The 20974-nt window shown below is 37.4% G+C and overlaps 1 protein-coding gene across 2 annotated transcripts in view; it reads right to left on the bottom strand.

The window, feature by feature from the left end:
* The window catches only part of LOC148059165 (ephrin type-B receptor 2-like), a 39845-nt gene that overhangs the window by 12880 nt on the left and 5991 nt on the right, over window positions 1-20974 (bottom strand). Inside the window, exons 2-7 of one of the 2 annotated variants that reach the window (XM_087781171.1) lie at window positions 9412-9476; window positions 5653-6337; window positions 4068-4223; window positions 1109-1444; window positions 909-1033; window positions 677-839 (exon numbers count right to left, since the gene is read on the bottom strand). In XM_087781171.1, the coding sequence (XP_087637297.1) occupies window positions 677-839; window positions 909-1033; window positions 1109-1444; window positions 4068-4223; window positions 5653-6337; window positions 9412-9476 (1530 nt within the window). Of the gene's footprint in view, window positions 1-676; window positions 840-908; window positions 1445-4067; window positions 4224-5652; window positions 6338-9411; window positions 9477-20974 lie in introns of both variants that reach the window. The other variant, XM_087781170.1, reaches the window with a different exon arrangement.

The following is a 20974-nucleotide window of genomic DNA, read 5'->3' as shown; positions in this document are numbered from 1 at the left end:
GTATGTAAGTAAGTAAGTAATATTTATTTATATAGCGCTTTTCCAGACCAGGGTCACAAAGCGCTTTAACAATCAAAACAATATTCAATAAAGTATATACTTTAAAGATCAAGATAATACTGAGAACAACACAGGAGTTCCAGAAAATCAAGGAAAAGCCTGAACAAATAGAAACGTCTTAAGATGTTTCTTAAAGGAGTCAGTAGATCCATCAAGAGCAAAGAGAGAGAAGATCGTTCCAAAGCTTAGGAGCAACAGCCTGAAAAGATTTCTCTCCTCTGGTCCTGAACCGTGTGCGTGGAACCATAAGTAGATTCTGATCCACAGACCTCAGAGCCCGAGCTGGGGTGTAAGGCTGGATCAGATCAGTGATGTAAGGAGGAGCCTGACCATGAATAGATCTGAAAGTAAGAACCAGAATTTTTAAAGTTGATCCTGAAAGAAACTGGCAGCCAGTAAAGAGTTTTAAGGATCGGAGAAATGTGAGTTCTTCTACTAGAGCGGCTCAGAATTCTCGCTGCAGAGTTCTGAATCAACTGCAGGCGAGACACATCCTTCTTGTTTAGACATTAAAACAAACTGTTACAATAGTCCAGACGAGAAGAAACAAACGCACGTGAGTGAGTCAGTCATAGAATAAAATGGTGGACAAAATAATACAGGATCTCACTCTCACCTTCAGTCATGGTGCGGAAGTACATTTTCCCGCTGAACCGTCCGAACCCGGCGACGGTGCGAGCGCGGACCTGGAAGGCGTAGATGGTCGCAGGCTTCAGCCCTCGAATGACCGCCGTGTTGGTCTGGCTCCGGATGAACGTGGCGTTCCATTCCGCCTGACTCTGGATTGAAAAAAAACAGATCGGTCGATAACGGTGGACGGGAAGTATTCCGTGACGCCGTTGCCATACCTTCTCATAGTACTGGAGCTCGTAGTCCAGGATGACCCCGTTGGGCTGATCCGGTTGAGACCAAGACAGAGTGATGCTGTTCGGGCTTTTGCTGATCTGGTGGATGATGGACACGGCGGACGGCGCTGCAAGGAAAAAAAACGTTTTGGCAAAAAAGTTGGCGTTTACGGGGGGGTTTTTTTCCTGGTAAAGTGACCGACCCGCCTGGTTGGTGGTGATGTTGACGGAGGCGTGCTGCGGCGAGTACGGACTCTGGTCGGACACGCCGTTCACCGCCTGGATCTCGAAGGTGTACTGGGTGTGGGCGAGGAGCTCGCTGATGTGGACGGCGGTGTCCGTCAGGCCGAGCTGCCGCGGCACGAACTGCACGTTGTCGCCGCAGCGCGTGCAGCTGCTGCGTCCGCTGCCGCAGCTCTTGCAGATGATGTTGTAGACGACGTCCTCGCGGCTGCCGCGCTCCTGCGGCGCGTTCCACTCCAGACGCAGCGACGTCTCGTTCACCATGGACAGCACGTTCTGCGGCGCCGACGGGACGGCTGCGACAGAGAGCGTTAGTGCAGTCAGAAGCTTCCCCTGCTTCAAGTATAGTCGCTTCTTGTTTTGGTAAATGTGTTCAGCAAGTTCACTTTTTTTCATCACTAATTGTTTATTTGTTTAGCAATATTTTTTTTTATGCATTTACAGTCAAAAGTTAATTTGTTTTAGTGAGTTGTTACATTTATTAATTCAATAAAAATGTCCTTTTTATTTGATCAGAAAAATGTGTACATAGATAGTTATTTTGTTCAGTGAATTGAAAATGTTTATCACAAATTGAAAACAATTTTCAGTTAAATAGAAATGTGTACATGGAAGTCAATTTGTTGAGTGAATTGTAAATGTGTATCGCAAATTGTTAACATTTTCAGTTGAATATAAATGTGTACATAGATAGTTATTTTGTTCAATGAATTGTAAATGTGTATGGCAAATTTGTTAAAATGTTTAGTTAAATATAAATTTGTATAAAGATAGTTATTTTGTTGAATAAATTGTAAATGTGTATCGCAAATTTGTTAAAATGTTTAGTTAAATAAAAATGTGTATATGGAAGTCAATTTGTTGAGTGAATTGTAAATGTGTATCACGAATTGTTAACATTTTCAGTTGAAAATAAATATGTATATAGATAGTTCATTTGTTCAGTAAATTGTAAATGTGTATTTCAAATTGTTAACAATTTAAGTTAAATATAAATGTGTATATAGTTATTTTGTTCAGTGAATTTGTAAATGTGCATCGCAAATTGTTAACATTTTCAGTTAAATATAAATGTGTATATAGATAGTTAATTTGTTGAGTTAATTGTAAATGTGTATTGAGAATTGTTAACCTTTTAAGTTAAATATAAATGTGTTTATAGATAGTTCATTTGTTGAGTGAATTGTAAATGTGTATGGCAAATTTGTTAAAATGTTTAGTTAAATATAAATTTGTATAAAGATAGTTATTTTGTTGAATAAATTGTAAATGTGTATCGCAAATTGTTAAAATTTTCAGTTGAATATAAATGTGTATATAGATAATTAATTTGTTCAGTGAATTGTAAATGTCTATTGAGAATTGTTAACCTTTTAAGTTAAATATAAATGTGTTTATAGATAGTTAATTTGTTAAGTGAATTGTAAATGTGTATCGCAAATTGATAAAAAATTTCAGTTAAATATAAATGTGTACATAGATAGTTATTTTGTTCAGTGAATTGAAAATGTTTATCGCAAATTGAAAACAATTTTCAGTTAAATATAAATGTGTACATAGATAGTTATTTTGTTCAGTGAATTGAAAATGTTTATCGCAAATTGAAAACAATTTTCAGTTAAATATAAATGTGTATATGGAAGTCAATTTGTTGAGTGAATTGTAAATGTGTATCGCAAATTGTTAACGTTTTCAGTTAAATATAAATGTGTGTATAGTTATTTTGTTCAGTGAATTGTAAATGTGTATCGCAAATTGTTAACATTTTCAGTTAAATATAAATGTGTATATAGATAGTTAATTTGTTGAGTTAATTGTAAATGTGTATTGAGAATTGTTAACCTTTTAAGTTAAATATAAATGTGTTTATAGATAGTTCATTTGTTGAGTGAATTGTAAATGTGTATGGCAAATTTGTTAAAATGTTTAGTTAAATATAAATTTGTATAAAGATAGTTATTTTGTTGAATAAATTGTAAATGTGTATTGCAAATTGCTAACATTTTCAGTTAAATATAAATGTGTATATAGATAGTTAATTTGTTCAGTGAATTGTAAATGTGTATTGCAAATTGCTAACATTTTCAGTTAAATATAAATGTGTATATAGATAGTTAATTTGTTCAGTGAATTGTAAATGTGTATCGCAAATTGTAAAGATTTTCAGTTAAATGTAAATGTGTATAAAGATAGTTATTTTGTTCAGTAAATTGTAAATGTGTATCGAAAATTTATAACATTTTCAGTTAAATGTAAATGTGTATAAAGATAATTATTTTGTTCAGTGAATTGTAAATGTGTATCGCAAATTGTAAAGATTTTCAGTTGAATATAAATGTGTATATAGTTAATTTGTTGAGTTAATTGAAAATGTTTATCGCAAATTGTTAACATTTTCCATTAAATATGAATGTCTATAGTTATTTTGTTAAGTAAATTGTAAATGTTTATAGCAATTAATTAACAATTTCCAACAATGTTTCAATATAGTATAAATATGCATAAACTAATTAATTCGTACAGCAAAATGTAAATGTGTAAACTGAACAATATTTTCATTACATTTTTAATCTTCATCACAAATATAAATGTGTTCAGTGAAATATTAACGTGTCAAGTTTCTCAGTGTTTTGTAAATGTGCATCACAAACGTTTATAGCATAAAAGTCATCAAGCAAAGATCACAATGTAAATGTTATGTAAACACGTTAATGCTTATTTAGTTCTGTAACTAATGTTCATGTATCCAAGTGTGATCTGAGCTTCAAGGCCACCGTACGAGAACAAGAATGCATGTGGACAGCAGGAGTGAGGACCAGACCGGAGCAGCAGATGCCAGCCTGGAGGTCTAAACCTGAGGTCGAGGAGCAACTAAAACCAGAGACACATTTGTCCTCGTAACTGTTCTAGTCTACGTACTGGTGCAGGGCATCTGAGGCGGGTCGGCGTCGGTGCGGTAGTAGCCGCTGCGACAGACGCAGTTCGTGGCTCCTTCGCTGGTGGTCCTGCTGTTGATGGGACACTGAGAACATCTGTGGTCTCCCTGCGTGGCCTTGAAGAAGCCCGACGCACAAGCTGGAGGCGGGAGAGAGAGAGCGAGGGAGAGAGAGAGAGAGAGAGAGAGAGAGAGAGAGTTGACGGAACGGAAGATGAAATGAGAAACGTAAGTCATGCGTGGCTGAGAGTCCGAGAGGAAAAACAACGTCTGACGAGATCCGTTTGGATCCGCGACTCCCTTTCGTAAGACTCTGCCCTCAGTGGTTCCTCTTCTCTAAGATGGTTTCCACGGAGCATATGTTGGGTCGAGCACGTCTAGACGTGTTGGTGAAGGTCACGGGCGTGACTTGACGCTGAACGCCACGGCTTCAGAAGAACACTTTACATAAGTTCCTCGGTGTTGATTCCACTTCATCGAAACAGATCCCGGATCAGAGTCTACGTCGCTCAAGACGCCCACACACGGTTCTGACCCGACGGGGATCGACCCGAGAGTGGGACGTGACATTCGTGTGCTTCTACGGAAATGTGTCGAAATGTATTCGAAAAAAGATGAAATCTTGGAACGAAATCTTTGTGAAATACACGTTTAAATGTCGCCGTAAATATCGATCTCAACCTTTGAGTCATTCGTACCGAAAACATGGACTATTTTCTACGTGTCCTGAAGGGAACTATTCAACTATTTTGAGGTTATGGTCGATAACTTTAGGGAAATGGTTTCACAACCCGATCTGGAGCTTATAATCTTTGCGTTTAAACTATTGTAACAGTTTATTTTGGTGTCTAAACAAGAAGGATGTGTCTCGCCTGCAGTTCATACAAAACTCTGCAGCCAGAATTCTGAGCCGCTCTAGTAGAAGAACTTACATTTGATCCTTACATCTCTTCACTGGCTGCCAGTTTCTTTCAGGATCCATTTTTAAATTCTGGTTCTTATTTTTAGGTACTTTAAACCGGGCATTACTTTCGATTGTTCAAGTGCTTTGTGACCCTGGTCTAAAAAAAAGGCGCTTTTACAAATAACTATTACTTACTTATCTCTGGGTCAAAATGACCCAAAGGCCCGAAAAGGTGTCAAAAAAGAAATTCCTTGAATCTCTCTATTAAAAATGCCATTTATACTGTAACATTCTTTCAAATAAACGTATAACTTTTAATATAAAAAAAACATGATTTTGACACTTGTTTAGCTATTACAAAGAAACTGTTTCTTTAAATCACAAACACCCGCATGAGGGATTAAGCGCAACAGAAACTTTAACGTTAGCGATTCTTAAATGGTCGCGTTATGATGTGATTTTCCCACGTTTTCCTACGTATTTGTGCTATTTTTTACAGGTTTTTCGTTTGAATATCGTAAATAGCGTGTACAGACTGACGGGTTACTAACAACTAGTTAATAAAACCTATAGACTTCTGGTTCTACCATCAATACCAACAAACGCCAAGAGTTCAAAAGTGTTCCTACAACTTCCTGTGGTCACAATAGAGAAGCCGGTCTCACCTCGGCAGACGGTTCCGTTGGTTATGGCCTCGTGACCCGCTTTGCACATGCAGCGCCCGATCGGAACCATCCACTCTCCGTCCCCGTTGCAGTACAGTTTGATGGGCACGTCCACCTCCTCGCCGTTTGGGACGCAAACCCCTCTGGCCGCCACCAACGACGTGCTCTCCGCCCCGGAGAGCGTCTCCGGGAAGACGGCGCCGTTCTGGATGACGCTCGGGCACTTCCTGTAGAAGACCCGGACGGCGATGAGCGACATGCAGGCGCCGTAGTCCTGGAACGCCAGGTAGAATCCGTTGCGGGACACGGGTCCGAAGCTCCGGACCTCCACGTTGATCTTCATGATGCGGCCGCCGAGGTCCACCTGCGAGAAGCTCTCGTCGGCGGCGATGGTGTCCACCTTCACCCAGGGGTTCTCCATCCACGCCGGGGAGGTCTTGGTGGCCACGTCCGAGTCCGACTCGTAGTAGTACAGGTTGAAGGTCTCCTTGCAGGAGCCGGGGACGTTGGGGATGGAGTTGCAGTTGCGGACGGAGAACTTCATCTGGACGTGGATCCGCTGGGCGCCGCGGCGCCGGATGTATTTGGTCCGGATCCAGTTGTTCTGGCTGTTGTCGAAGACGTTGCACACCTGGTAGGTTCTGATGGTGCTCATGTGCTCGTCGTAGCCGCTCACCTCCTCCCACTGACGACGACAAACACAGGGGTCAAAAGCAGAACTAAAAAAAGGGTAAATGTTTCAGGATTGGTTAAGTAAGAGTTGGTAAAAACTGTAACTTGCTCTAATGATGTCGTTGCTCTAATGAGGATCATAAACAGTGATTTTTTTAGGGCAAAATAAAAAGTACAATTTTGATCCCAATGGGTTTTTTTCGTTGTAACGAGGTAGTTATGTTCTGTCAGTATTCATTTGGGTCTAAAAGTGCCTGAGGTGACTCCATTTTAAGTCGTTACATTGATGTTTGAAACCAAACTGATTATTTCACTTGAATATAGTTTATATTTTTTTAAATAAATCAACTTTTAATTGACAAATGTGTATTATTTGTAGCCTAATTGTAGTTGTGGTCCCTTATCCACGATTTTAAGATTATTAAGACTTGTTAACCATAGTGAAGCGGGTTCAAATCCCAGTCAAGTTGTTTTATTGAGGTTGAATAAAATTTGAAAATACTTTTTTTATGTCATTTTTTGCTTGTTTCATTCTTTACCAAAGTTATTTTATGGTTTATAATTCAATAAAGTGTGTTTAAAATATACAAAAAAGGAATGTTTTTATTTACAATTAACCTTATCGAATATATTCACAGCGTTTGTTCATCTTTGTGTTGCAAATAATATTTCGGCCACTAGATGGCAGCAGTCAATACAGTCCTCCGCAGCTAAACAAGCAGTGAAATCCTGCGAGGTCCCGGTGAAGACTGAGGACGAGAGGATACAGCATTTTGGTATCAAAACAAAAAAAAACTATACTCCAGAACACGAGAACTCGGACCATACTACAAATACTTGTTTTTAAAGTATCGCAACATATCGCATCGTTCTCACTTTAACGGGATATGTATCTGCAGAAATCAACTCCTTGGCAGACGTATGTGCCGCCCCGGTGTCTATGTTTACTATGACTCGATGTTTTTACTACAGCCGGGGGTCGAGCGACGCTTTCGTGCCGCTAGGATCAACAACGGAAAGAGGAAATCCTCCGATAATAATCACGAGCCGGCTTAAGCCCGGCTGGAGCGACGCCAAGTTATAATCTGGGATTTTTATTCAAAACCGAGCTCGATCCGTTATTGATTCTAATGGTGCTTTTTATTTATGGCTCACTTTCGCCGAAGCTGTTGTTCGAACGGTCATAGGCTCGCGTCTCAAAACCCGCGACGTGACGAAGCAAACCTTGAACCAACTTAAAAGAGAAGATGGTTTCAAGGTCACTCGACATCCATGCGGTCACTGAGCAGCTACTGGCAGAGAAACCGGCGCTTTGACCCGCAGGTGTTGGGGTCGAATCCCTTTTCCGGGAGACGGCGGCGAAGGTCGTGAAGACGGACCTTTTTTAAAACTCGCTGTGAGTTTCGTGGAGGAACGAAAGTCAAGGACATTTGCAGTGTTTTTACCCAGCGTTTGAAAACAGCTGCACTAGTGTGTGTCGGTGTGTGTGTGCGTGTGTGTGTGTGTGTGTGTGTGTGTGTGTGCGTCACTGCACTGACTCAGAGGGAGGATGTCGTACCTGGTGACCCAAAGACCTTTCACTGTTGGTTACATCAAAGTCTACAGTCGCTTTGCTTTTTGGCACAAGTGACCTTTTCCAACCTCGTTGGTGTGTAACTTCCTGTTCCCGCCTGTGTGTGCGTTTGTGTGTCGCCAGCTGTCGCGGCCAGAGTCGGACGCATCCAAAGAATCCACAGACTGAATTACCTTCACACTCCAATCATATTCATATTAAAGGATGATCTAATATCAATCATTGATTTCTTTAGATCTTTGAGGATCTTTTGAACTATTTACTTCATCAGGTACTATTTGTGTAACGTTTTTACTGAAGTAGGTTTGGATTTATGTTCTCACTTTATGGCAAAAACTTTTATTTATAAACAGCAATTTGTGTTTTTACTTTGAATTATAGTTGTTTTGATGATCTAAATGAGTGTGTGTGCATCTGTGTGTGTGTGTATGTTTGTGATTTTTTGTGTGTGTGTGTATGTGTTTGTAATTTTGGTATGTGTGTGTATGTTGTTTATTAGGATTTTGATTGTGTGTGTCCATGATTGTGTTTGTGATTCTGTTTGTGTATATGTGTTTGTGATTGTCATTTTGGTGAGTGTGTATGCTTGTGATTAGGATTTTGATTGTGTGTGCATGTGAGTGATTGTGTATGTGCATGTGTTTAAGATTCTTGTGTGTATAGTTGTGTGCATGTGTGCGATTGTGTGTAAGCATGTGTGTCTGTGTGTGTTTTGCGATTTTAATTGTGTGTGCGTGTTTGTATGTGTGTTTGTGATTCTGATTGTGCTTATGTGTGTGTACGTTTGTGATTTTGGTTGTGTGTGTATGTGTTTGTGATTGTGTGTGTGTTTGTTAGTGATTGTAATTCCGTGTGTGTGTGTATGTTTGTGATTAGGATTTTGAATATGTGTATTTGTGTGTGTGTGTATGTTTGTAATTGTGATTCAACGTGTGTGTGTGTGTGTGTGTGTGTGTGTGTGTGTGTGTGTGTGTGTGTGTGTGTGTGTGTGTGTGTGTGTGTGTGTGTGTGTGCATATTTTTTGATTAGGATTTTGAATGTGTGTGTGTGTGTGTGTGTGTGTGTGCATATTTTTTGATTAGGATTTTGAATGTGTGTGTGTGTGTGTGTGTGTGTGTATTTTTTGATTAGGATTTTGATTGTGTACATGCATGTTAGAGTGTGTGTGTTTGTGATTTTGACCGTGTGTCTGTAGCTCAGAGAAATCATCAATATGAAAGAAGTAAAACAAAAAACGTATATAAATATAAATGTATCATAGAAGTCGGACGTATTTCATCTAGTAAACCTCACTCTTAACCCTTCACTGTCAGGTCGGTCTCTACATAAAAACTTTAAATGATTTAAATCCTCTATACTTAATATGTTTTTAATAGTTAATTCTGCTTACCTTCATTTAAATTTGACATATTTACATTAGTGCTGATTTTGAAGGTATTTCGTCGAGCAGTTTAGGAGCATATACATATATATGTGTATGTATACATAAAGATATTTGTAGAGTGTGTACTCACCCCCTGAGACGGGTGGATGGTCCAGCCTAACTCTGCCGTGGCCGTGGTGGAGTCCATGAGGACCTCTGAGGGGAGAAGACAGAGTGGCACGTTAGGAAAGCGTCACAGAAGAAGAGCTAAGTCGTCCTGACGTGCAGCCAGAGGGAGTCAGAAGGTAATGGAGATTTCAGGGTATCGGCCACAAACCAACCGATCCACAAGAGAACACGATGATCTCCGGAGGAAAGAAAACTGACAACCTGTTTTTTTTTTTTTTCTTTAAAAAACTAGGTCAGCGTGATCTGCTGCGATGTGGCACCTGAGATCGCAAAGACAGAAGAGCCACTTCCTGGTAGAAGATGGACACCTTGTCTCTGGGAACCTGAAGGATGTGTTGGAAACTTTCATCGGATTTTAAGAGAACTTTATTGAGGCCTTGGGAAAAAAAAAATCCTTTGGGAAATGCGGGTGTCCAGCCGACAGAAGAACAACAAAGAACATTTGTACGGAGGAGACAAGACATTTAAACACTTATTATTGTTTAAAAAATAGTGAACTTTGCTGTCCTTGAATCGGTCTTCAAGCAGGTCAAGATTATAAATGCCCTAAAATAGTGGTAACTTGAAATATAGGAAAGCAGAGGTGCTTCTAAGAAACCATTTGTGCTGTACGCTAAAGCACAGCAAAGACTCACAAATGTGTTTTTCAATTACAAAATTAATTAAAACTCCATTAATTCTCCTTGAAGCACAGACACACACTTTCATCAGATTCCCTTTGCGTCTTCAAGGTTAATGGAATCATTTCCATTTAATATGGTTTTACTTGCATTTACTCAAATCCACGACAAGCTGAATTTTTAGCTGAGTATCTTGTTGGCCACATCAATTGACTGGACGGGACTCATTCGGGCACCGAGCCTTGAGTTTGACATTGTGTTTTATGTGGTAATGGTATCGCTTCTAAGTTAGGTTCATTTTATTATTATATCTTATTTTCACTGAGTATTGTTTTGATTGTTTAAGCGCTTTGTGACCCTGGTCTGGAAAAGCGTTATATAAATACAAATTACTTATTTACTTACTTATTATTTTACTTGTACAGAGAGAGTAAATACAGAATCTTCATGGAATGTCCGATTTCACTCTGAAACGGTTTCGGTTGCATCTTTATACTCCATCGTATGTTGTTGGTTAACCGTAGAAAGCAAAGAAAGCAAGTGACTGGACAGGACTTGTTCGGTCCCCGAGCCTTAAGTTTGACATTGTGTTTTATGTGGTAATGGTATCGCTTCTAAGTTAGGTTCATTTTATTATTATATCTTATTTTCACTGAGTATTGTTTTGATTGTTTAAGCGCTTTGTGACCCTGGTCTGGAAAAGCGTTGTATAAATACAAATTACTTATTTACTTACTTATTATTTTACTTGTACAAAGAGAGTAAATACAGAATCGTCATGGAATGTCCGATTTCACTCTGAAACGGTTTTTCGGATGCATCTTTATACTCCATCGTATGTTGTTTATTAACTGGAGAAAGCAAAGAAAGCAAGTGACTGGACGGGACTAGTTCGGTCCCCGAGCCTTCAGTTTGACATTGTGTATTATGTGAATAATGGTATTGGTTCAAAGTCAGGATCATTTTACTTGTACAAAGAGAGTAATACAGAATCTTCATGCAAACGGTTTCGGTTGCATCTTTATACTCCATCGTATGTTGTTGATTAATCGGAGAAAGCAAAGAAAGCGAGTAACTGGACGGGACTGATTTGGCCCCTGAGCCTTCAGTTTGACATTGTGTTAAGATGGTAATGGTATTGGTTCAAAGTCAGGATCATTTTACTTGTACAAAGAGAGTAATACAGAACCTTCATGGAAACGGTTTCGGTTGCATCTTTATACTCCATCGTATGTTGTTGATTTAGTGGATAAATCAAAGACTAAAGGGGCCAACAGTTGGTCTTAAATGAATCAGACAAAGGTTAGTGTGATTCCTGATGGCGTATCTGAGTGAATTGATCCTTCTGAGACACTATTCTCAACTAGAACCAACCAGTGCTTAAAAACACAAGCAAAGATTAACAAGTTAATACCTACACTTACTAGCCCAGTCATTTTCCTTCACCTATATTAAAAGAAATGAACCATCTGTGAATGACTCTGACAAATATTAAAGTAGATACATCAGATTTTAAAACACAGAACGTCCTCCGACACGAACACATCTGTCTCTTCTCACCCAGAAGTGAAGCAGACTCAAGGTTCACAGAAACCGTAGAGTGTCATTAAATGGAAAACTACACAATTCTGACCCCGAGTTAATCAGCCAAGTGTTCCTTGCAGAGCCGTGGGGGGCCGCGGTGCCTCAGCGACAACCCAATGGCCCATTTTTCCAGACGCTCGCTTTCTGTTAGTATCACCCGAAAAAGATGAGGAGCCCGGGCGGGCGGGGGGGCAGGGATGGGGGGTGGGGGGTGTTAAGCGTAAAGCAGTCAGCTAGGTGTCAGAGCCGCCGCTAAACAGAAATAAGGAGGCCATGGGTGCTGACCCGCGACTGATTCTGCCACACTGAGCCAAGACAGTCGAGGCGAGTCATGGGCGTGATCTGGAGACGGCAGGAGACAAATCAGTTTCTGGCACCTGCTGCCGTCGAGCCGGGTGTTGTTTTCCACCAGGACGAGCACCGGGACATCATCAGCTAAACTGCACACTTACGGGCTTTGAATTGTATTTGGTTGAGATCAATCGTATGGTTTTATATCGCGAGCAAAAGATGACGAGGACGCTATTGGCCTTTTGAGTTTATTTACTATACTATAAATACTATATACCCTGAAAATGTTTTTTTAAACCTATCCCAGCTACTTCGGGTAAGAGGCGGATGACAGAGACGCACAACGACAATCTAAAGCCCTCAGTCGACCTTTGTTTGTTTTCCGACTCCGGGAGGAAACCGGAGTGCCCGGAGTAAACACGAGGAGGAAAAACAAACTCCACACAGGGAGGCCATAGGTTTCCTCTTTATTTCATATTAATGTTCTTTTCCTTCTTTATTTTGTCCCTAGAGTGTGTTCCTGCTGTTTTATTTACTAAATATAACTTGATAATAAAAGTTAAATATTAGTCTCTGTTTCAAGATCTTCTTGTTCTTTTTATTTATTCTTTTTTATTAGTATTTCTTGTCGCTCTCAACGTGACATCAAATGATTTTCTACCATATTTACAAGCTTAGTTTATAGTTTTAAGATCCTTTAACTGAATAAAATGCAACAAAATGAATATTTTAGTTTATTTGCTATGTCTATTACATTTTTTAATATCCCTACTTACAGCATTCAGTCTATTTTTTCTTTTAGTTTTCTATCATAATAATTTTCTTTTTCTTGTTAATTTTGACCGGTGTGTGTCCCTGCTATTTTATTTACTAAATATACGTTAATAATAATAGATAAATATGAGTCTTTCTTTCAAGAACTTCTTGTTCTTTTTATTTATTCTTTTTTATTGGTGTTTCTTGTCGCTCTCAACGTGACATCAAATGATTTTCTACTATATTTACAAGCTTAGTTTATAGTTTTAAGATCATTTATGCTGAATAAAATGAAATAAAAAGCAACAAAATTTAAAGGTTAATACATGCTATGACTAATTGCATGTTTTAATACCCCTTTTTTAAAGCATTCTTTCATATTAATGGTATTTTTCCTCTTTATTTTGATCCGAAAGTGTGTTCCTGCTATTTTTATTTTATTTTATTCAATACGAGTCTTTGTTAGTGTTTTTATTAGTGTTTCTTGTCGCTTTCAACGTGACATAAAATTATTTTCTACCACATTTACAAGCTTAGTTTATAGCTTTAAGATCATTTATACTGAATAAAACGCAACAAAATGAACATTTTAGTTTATTTTCAATAACTATTACATTCTTAATATCTTTACTGACAGCATTCAGTCAATTTTTTTCAAGTTTTCTTTAATACTAATGGTATTTTTCTTCTTTATTTTGACCCGAGAGTGTGTCCCTGCTACTTTATTTACTAAATATACGTTAATATTAACAGTTAAATATGAGTCTTTGTTTCAAGAACTTCATCTTCTTTATATTTTCCCTTTTTTATTCATCATTCTTGTCGCTCTCAACGTGATATAAAATGATTTTCTACCACATTTACAAGCTTAGTTTATAGTTTCAAGATCATTTATACTGAATAAAATGCAACAAAATGAATATTTTAGTTAATTTGCTATGACTAATTGCATGTTTTAATATATTTCTAAGGTATTCTTTCATACTAATGGTCTTTTTTTTCTTTATTTTGACCCGAGACTGTGTCCCTGCTATTTTATTTACTAAATAAACGTTAATATTAACAGTTAAATAAGATTCTTTGTTTCAAGAACTTCATCTTCTTTATATTTTCCCTTTTTATAAGTGTTTCTTGTCGCTCTCAATGTGACGTCAAATGATTTTCTACCATATTTACAAGCTTAGTTTATAGTTTTAAGATCATTTATACTGAATAAAAAGCAACAAAATAAACATTTAAGATTATTTGCTATGACTAATTATATGTTTTAATATATTTCTTAGGTATTCTTTCATACTAATGGTCTTTTTTTTCTTTATTTTGACCCGAGATTGTGTCCCCGCTATTTTATTTACTAAATATACATTAATATTAACAGTTAAATAAGATTCTTTGTTTCAAGAACTTCATCTTCTTTATATTTTCCCTTTTTATAAGTGTTTCTTGTCGCTCTCAATGTGACGTCAAATGATTTTCTACCATATTTACAAGCTTAGTTTATAGTTTTAAGATCATTTATACTGAATAAAAAGCAACAAAATAAACATTTAAGATTATTTGCTATGACTAATTATATGTTTTAATATATTTCTTAGGTATTCTTTCATACTAATGGTCTTTTTTTTCTTTATTTTGACCCGAGATTGTGTCCCCGCTATTTTATTTACTAAATATACATTAATATTAACAGTTAAATAAGATTCTTTGTTTCAAGAACTTCATCTTCTTTATATTTTCCCTTTTTATAAGTGTTTCTTGTCGCTCTCAATGTGACGTCAAATGATTTTCTACCATATTTACAAGCTTAGTTTATAGTTTTAAGATCATTTATACTGAATAAAAAGCAACAAAATAAACATTTAAGATTATTTGCTATGACTAATTATATGTTTTAATATATTTCTTAGGTATTCTTTCATACTAATGGTCTTTTTTTTCTTTATTTTGACCCGAGATTGTGTCCCCGCTATTTTATTTACTAAATATACATTAATATTAACAGTTAAATAAGATTCTTTGTTTCAAGAACTTCATCTTCTTTATATTTTCCCTTTTTATAAGTGTTTCTTGTCGCTCTCAATGTGACGTCAAATGATTTTCTACCATATTTACAAGCTTAGTTTATAGTTTTAAGATCATTTATACTGAATAAAAAGCAACAAAATAAACATTTAAGATTATTTGCTATGACTAATTATATGTTTTAATATCCCTACTTACAACATTCAGTCTATTTTTTTCAAGTTTTCTTTAATACTAATGGTATTTTTATTCTTTATTTTGACCCGAGTGTGTCCCTGCTACTTTATTTACTAAATATACGTTAATATTAACAGTTAAATATGAGTCTTTGTTTCAAGAACTTCATCTTCTTTATATTTTCCCTTTTTATAAATGTTTCTTGTCGCTCTCAATGTGACGTAAAATGATTTTCTACCACATTTACAAGCTTAGTTTATAGTTTCAAGATCATTTATGCTGAATAAAATGCAACAAAATGAATATTTTAGTTAATTTGCTATGACTAATTGCATGTTTTAATATATTTCTTAGGTATTCTTTCATACTAATGGTCTTTTTTTTCTTTATTTTGACCCGAGTGTGTCTCTGCTACTTTATTTACTAAATATACGTTAATATTAACAGTTAAATATGAGTCTTTGTTTCAAGAACTTCATCTTCTTTATATTTTCCCTTTTTTATTCGTCATTCTTGTTGCTTAGTTTATAGTTTTAAGATCATTTATACTGAATAAAAAGCAACAAAATAAACATTTAAGATTATTTGCTATGACTAATTATATGTTTTAATATCCCTACTTACAACATTCAGTCTATTTTTTTCAAGTTTTCTTTAATACTAATGGTATTTTTATTCTTTATTTTGACCCGAGTGTGTCCCTGCTACTTTATTTACTAAATATATGTTAATATTAACAGTTAAATATGAGTCTTTGTTTCAAGAACTTCATCTTCTTTATATTTTCCCTTTTTATAAGTGTTTCTTGTCGCTCTCAATGTGACGTCAAATGATTTTCTACCACATTTACAAGCTTAGTTTATAGTTTCAAGATCATTTATGCTGAATAAAATGCAACAAAATGAATATTTTAGTTAATTTGCTATGACTAATTGCATGTTTTAATATATTTCTTAGGTATTCTTTCATACTAATGGTCTTTTTTTCTTTATTTTGACCCGAGTGTGTCCCTGCTACTTTATTTACTAAATATACGTTAATATTAACAGTTAAATATGAGTCTTTGTTTCAAGAACTTCATCTTCTTTATATTTTCCCTTTTTTATTCGTCATTCTTGTTGCTTAGTTTATAGTTTTAAGATCATTAATACTGAATAAAACGCAACAAAATGAATATTTTAGTTAATCTTCTATGACTAATTGCATGTTTTAATCCATTTATTTTACGTTTTAATTCATATTAATGCTATTTTCGTCATGTGTTGTACTTAAAAATGTTCCTCCGACAGATTGATCCGCCCGTGACACCGAGAGTGTTTTGAGCGGGGAAAATACATGTTGTACTTTGTCCTAAAACAAGAAGTCAGCAACACCCGGAGGGACGGCAGCCGCGGAAACAGACTTAATAGATGTGTTAATAATGGAGAGCGACGCCGCAGCAGCGAATTAAAAGGCAGCCTGCTGATGTGAGCTGGAGAAGCAGAATATGGGACAATGTAGACTCCGGGCGGGAGGGGAGTGTGCTGGGGTGAGCGGGTTTGGCTGGCGTTGGCGTGCTCGTGTGTGTGTGTGTGTGTGTGTGTGTGTGTGTATAGTAAAACCGTCATGTCAAGTACCACACTACTCTCCTAGAGAGGGCGATGGAGAGAGAGAGAGAGAGAGAGAGAGGGATAGAGAGTGAGCCCTTGTACATCTTTCTCCTCAGCATGTCGTGAAAAGTAGGCCAGGGCAGAGAGGGTGGGCCAACACACATAATCCATGCAGCTCTGTACGCCGGCGCTGGATTAAATCCGCCGCCATGCATCAGCAACATCCAACAGTCCCACTGGCACTTTCAACAGATGATTGACAAGTCATAACCGATCTGTTCGCGATATCATTTGATTTTTATCAAGGAAAAAAAAGGGATATTTTTGTTCCTGAAAGTGTTTTCGCTTTTAAGAACCAGAGCCCAGAACCGGGTGATTCTATCACAACGTTGGAATTCAATTTTTAAAAGAAACAACGATCAATTTGAAACATAAAGAATTATAATTGAAAACTTGAATGTTTTTCTTTCATGAAACAAAAAGTATTTGGGAAATTATCTAAATCCAACATTTATTAAACTGAGATTCTCATATTTAAAACACACTCAGAATTAATGTCACTAGCAGTGTTAGCTACAGGCTACGCTAGCAGGTAAGCTTCACTTTATATTTTTTATATATATATATCGCAATTATTTTTTCATGCACTCCGGTTTCCTCCCACAAGGGAAATTGTCCGTAAGTATGAGTGTGTGTGTGAATGGTTGTGAACGTGTAAAGACTGGCGTCCTGTCCAGGGTGTCCCTCTGTCTCTCGCTTGAAGGAAATGAATGAATGAATAAATGTATCAACTATTACGTTTTTTGTGCTTCGACTCATTTATTTCTTACCATTTTGACATGTACATTTCCTTTTAAATACACTTTATTTTTTCTTTATATTGACAATCGTTACCTGTATTTTAATTAAAATAAATCAGTTTAATTTTTTTCTATTTTGTGAATATTTTTATATTTCAATAAATGGTGTGTAATATAAAACAATTTGATTTTTTTTTTAACAATTAACATGAAAATATTTACAGCGTTTGTTCATTTTTGTTGCAATTAAAACTTCATTCTCCAGATGGTAGCAGTCATCACGTCCCTCGCCGTTTAAATGTACTATAAAATCCTGTGAGATCCCAGCAATGACTGAGGACGAGAGGATACAGTGACTCCAGCAGCTCTTAAAGCTGATGTTTGGACATATTTTGGTTTGAAAACAAATGAAAGAAGTTACGACTTCGTCAAGAGTCATGTGGTCCAGCATCAGAGCCAATTACTGGACAATATTACAAATACATACTTGTTACTACAGCATCATAATATATTGCAATATACCCTATATTCGTAACTTTATCATGATACTAATTGTCTCGCCAGATTCTGCCCAGCATTTTGTGAAAAGTACGACAGTACACCCGTACTTTTTTTAAATTATAAATTAAAAAAAACAAAGAACGGATCATATCAAATCCTGCTTAAGACCTTGGCTCCTTCCAGGGTCTTGCCTTTATGTGATGTCACTCGTGAAAAACAGAGTCTTTGTAATAGTTAGAAAATGTAAGCAGAGTGGTCTGTATAGCTGTGGGTATAACGGGGTTACAAATTAATTCTGCTTTAAAAAGTACCATTTTAATTGATATAATATAATAAATATAATTTTAGTAATTTTCATTATTTTTCAATTAATTTTGTCACATTTGAGCTCGTGAAGTTTCTGGGATGTTAGCGTCTCGACGCTCAGCAGCTGGATTACCCTCCTGCAGTCCAGACTGACCTAAATATTCCTGGTTCATGTTGTATTACAAGCTTTACGGTAAAGTGGTGCAAAGGTGCCGTTTCGACGTCCGAGCGGCTCAGTCTTTATCCCGGTGTGTGAGATTCTTCCGGAATGTTCCTCGCCAGGGTTTCTTCCAGCGGCTGTGAAGTGGGTCATGTGACTAATGGGCGAAGAGAACGCTTCAATATTAACTAATGCACTCGGAGGGAATGAGGCGAAGTGGCAGCTGAAGCACATGAATCCTTCTTAATGGAGTTTTTAACTTGGAAGAAAAAAAACTTTGTTTCGTGCTTCGATTAAATATATGACGTTTATTTTTACATCGAAATCACTTAAATAAACGATTTTAACTTTTATTAAACATTATCATTTGTGGTCAATTACATTTAATTCGTATTTTTTCTTACTAATATGCAGTATTACTCCTGGGATGTATTGTGATATTTTTAGCAATTATATCTATATATATATATGTTAAAAATACACGTTTTTTTCTTTAATTATATTGATTATTACCTGTATTTAAATAAAAATACAACTATTTTGTTGCATAATGTTTGTAAAATTCCATCATCAAAGGCAGAGAAAGTATTTAAAGATAAAGAACATTTGCTGATTAAACTTTGTTTTTTCTTCGTTAGACTATAAAAAGCAAAAGGTTTATCAATAAAAAAATTGCATTGAAGACAACAACATGTTAATTAACTGCATTAGCTTTAATTGTATTTATTTTAAAACAATAAGTTAAACATATATATATATATATATATGAAATATATTCAGAAATAATCAATGAGAATATTTAAGAAATGAATATTCTTCACATATTGTGTACAGATTATTAAGTAAAAAAAGGTTAAAAAAAACAAAATCCTGATACTAATAGTTGTAAAAATGGTCAATATAAAGTACAAATATACGTGAAAGTCAGTTATAGGAGTAAAAGCCGCAAAAACTGCTATAAAACTCTTACAGAGAAGCAACATTTATGACATGATATTATTTTATATTGGAGATAATGACTCAATAAACCCGTTCTTATGTCGTTCATACAAGTTCAGTGTTTTGACTCTGAAGACAATAAAGGGGGGGATGAAGGGAGGATAAACAAACTCTTCTGTCATAAAAGTGTTGACACCAGTTCTCTCCTCAAATATGTGCCGCAGGAACAAACCAACCAATTGTGTCCACTTTTCGTCTCCGCTGCGCTCAATTACCACTGAATGCATTTTGGGGACAAATTTCCCGTCGATATTCCGTCCTGAACCGACGGAAGCGTCGTCCCCTCGTCCCGGAGCGACCTCCCTTTGTTCCGACCGACGGTCGCGGCGTGATCGGATGAACGACACACACACACACACACCAGCGGAGAAAAAAAGGGTTCGTTGAAGTCTTCCGAGGACGACGGTCTGTGGTGTGTCACGACTCACTTCCAGCTCCTAAGTTTGGTGGAACAAGTGAGCCGGTGAGGAAGTAGGTCACGGACTGTTTTGATGCCCAATGTTTTGTGGCAGCGCTCCCACAGGCCAGTGGTCAGCGCGCCCAGGCCGGAACTCGGTATTGATCCGTTAGAATAACACTGTCGCTCTAATAAATGTCAGCGAACACAAGGAGGCGCCGCTGAGAGGTGTTGCCGTGTACGGCTGCCTCACCTCCACGACACAATCGAGAGGACACATCGAGAAGACACACTTAGAGGATACACTTAAAGGACACATCGAGAGGACACACTGAGAGGAGACACTAAGAGGACACACTGAGAGGAGACACTAAGAGGACACACTGAGAGGACACACTGAGAGGAGACACTAAGAGGACACACTGAGAGGACACACTGAGAGGAGACACTAAGAGAGGAGACACTGAGAGGAGACACTAAGAGGACACACTGAGAGGATACACTGAGAGGATACACTGAGAGGACACACTTAAAGGACACACTGAGAGGACACACTGAGAGGATACACTGAGAGGACACACTAAGAGGACACACTTAAAGGACACACTGAGAGGACACACTGAGAGGATACACTGAGAGGACACACTAAGAGGACACACTGAGAGGATACACTGAGAGGATACACTAAGAGGACACACTTAAAGGACACACTGAGAGGACACACTGAGAGGATACACTAAGAGGACACACTTAGAGGATACACTGAGAGGACACACTGAGAGGACACACTAAGAGGACACACTAAGAGGACACACTGAGAGGACACACTGAGAGGACACACTTAAAGGACACGTCGAGAGGACACACTGAGAGGACACATCAAGAGGAGACACTGAGAGGAGACACTAAGAGGACACACTTAGAGGAGACACTAAGAGGACACACTGAGAGGACACACTGAGAGGACACACTAAGAGGACACACTAAGAGGACACACTGAGAGGATACACTGAGAGGATACACTAAGAGGACACACTTAAAGGACACACTGAGAGGACACACTGAGAGGATACACTGAGAGGACACACTAAGAGGACACACTGAGAGGATACACTGAGAGGATACACTAAGAGGACACACTTAAAGGACACACTGAGAGGACACACTGAGAGGATACACTAAGAGGACACACTTAGAGGATACACTGAGAGGACACACTGAGAGGACACACTAAGAGGACACACTAAGAGGACACACTGAGAGGACACACTGAGAGGACACACTGAGAGGACACACTGAGGGGACACATCAAGAGGAGACACT

The sequence above is a fragment of the Callionymus lyra genome, chromosome 19, assembly GCF_982586985.1.
Source record: "Callionymus lyra chromosome 19, fCalLyr1.hap1.1, whole genome shotgun sequence".
Lineage (NCBI taxonomy): Eukaryota > Metazoa > Chordata > Actinopteri > Syngnathiformes > Callionymidae > Callionymus > Callionymus lyra.
Note: the sequence above shows the minus strand (reverse complement) of the source record. Positions and strands in the feature narration are given on the sequence as shown.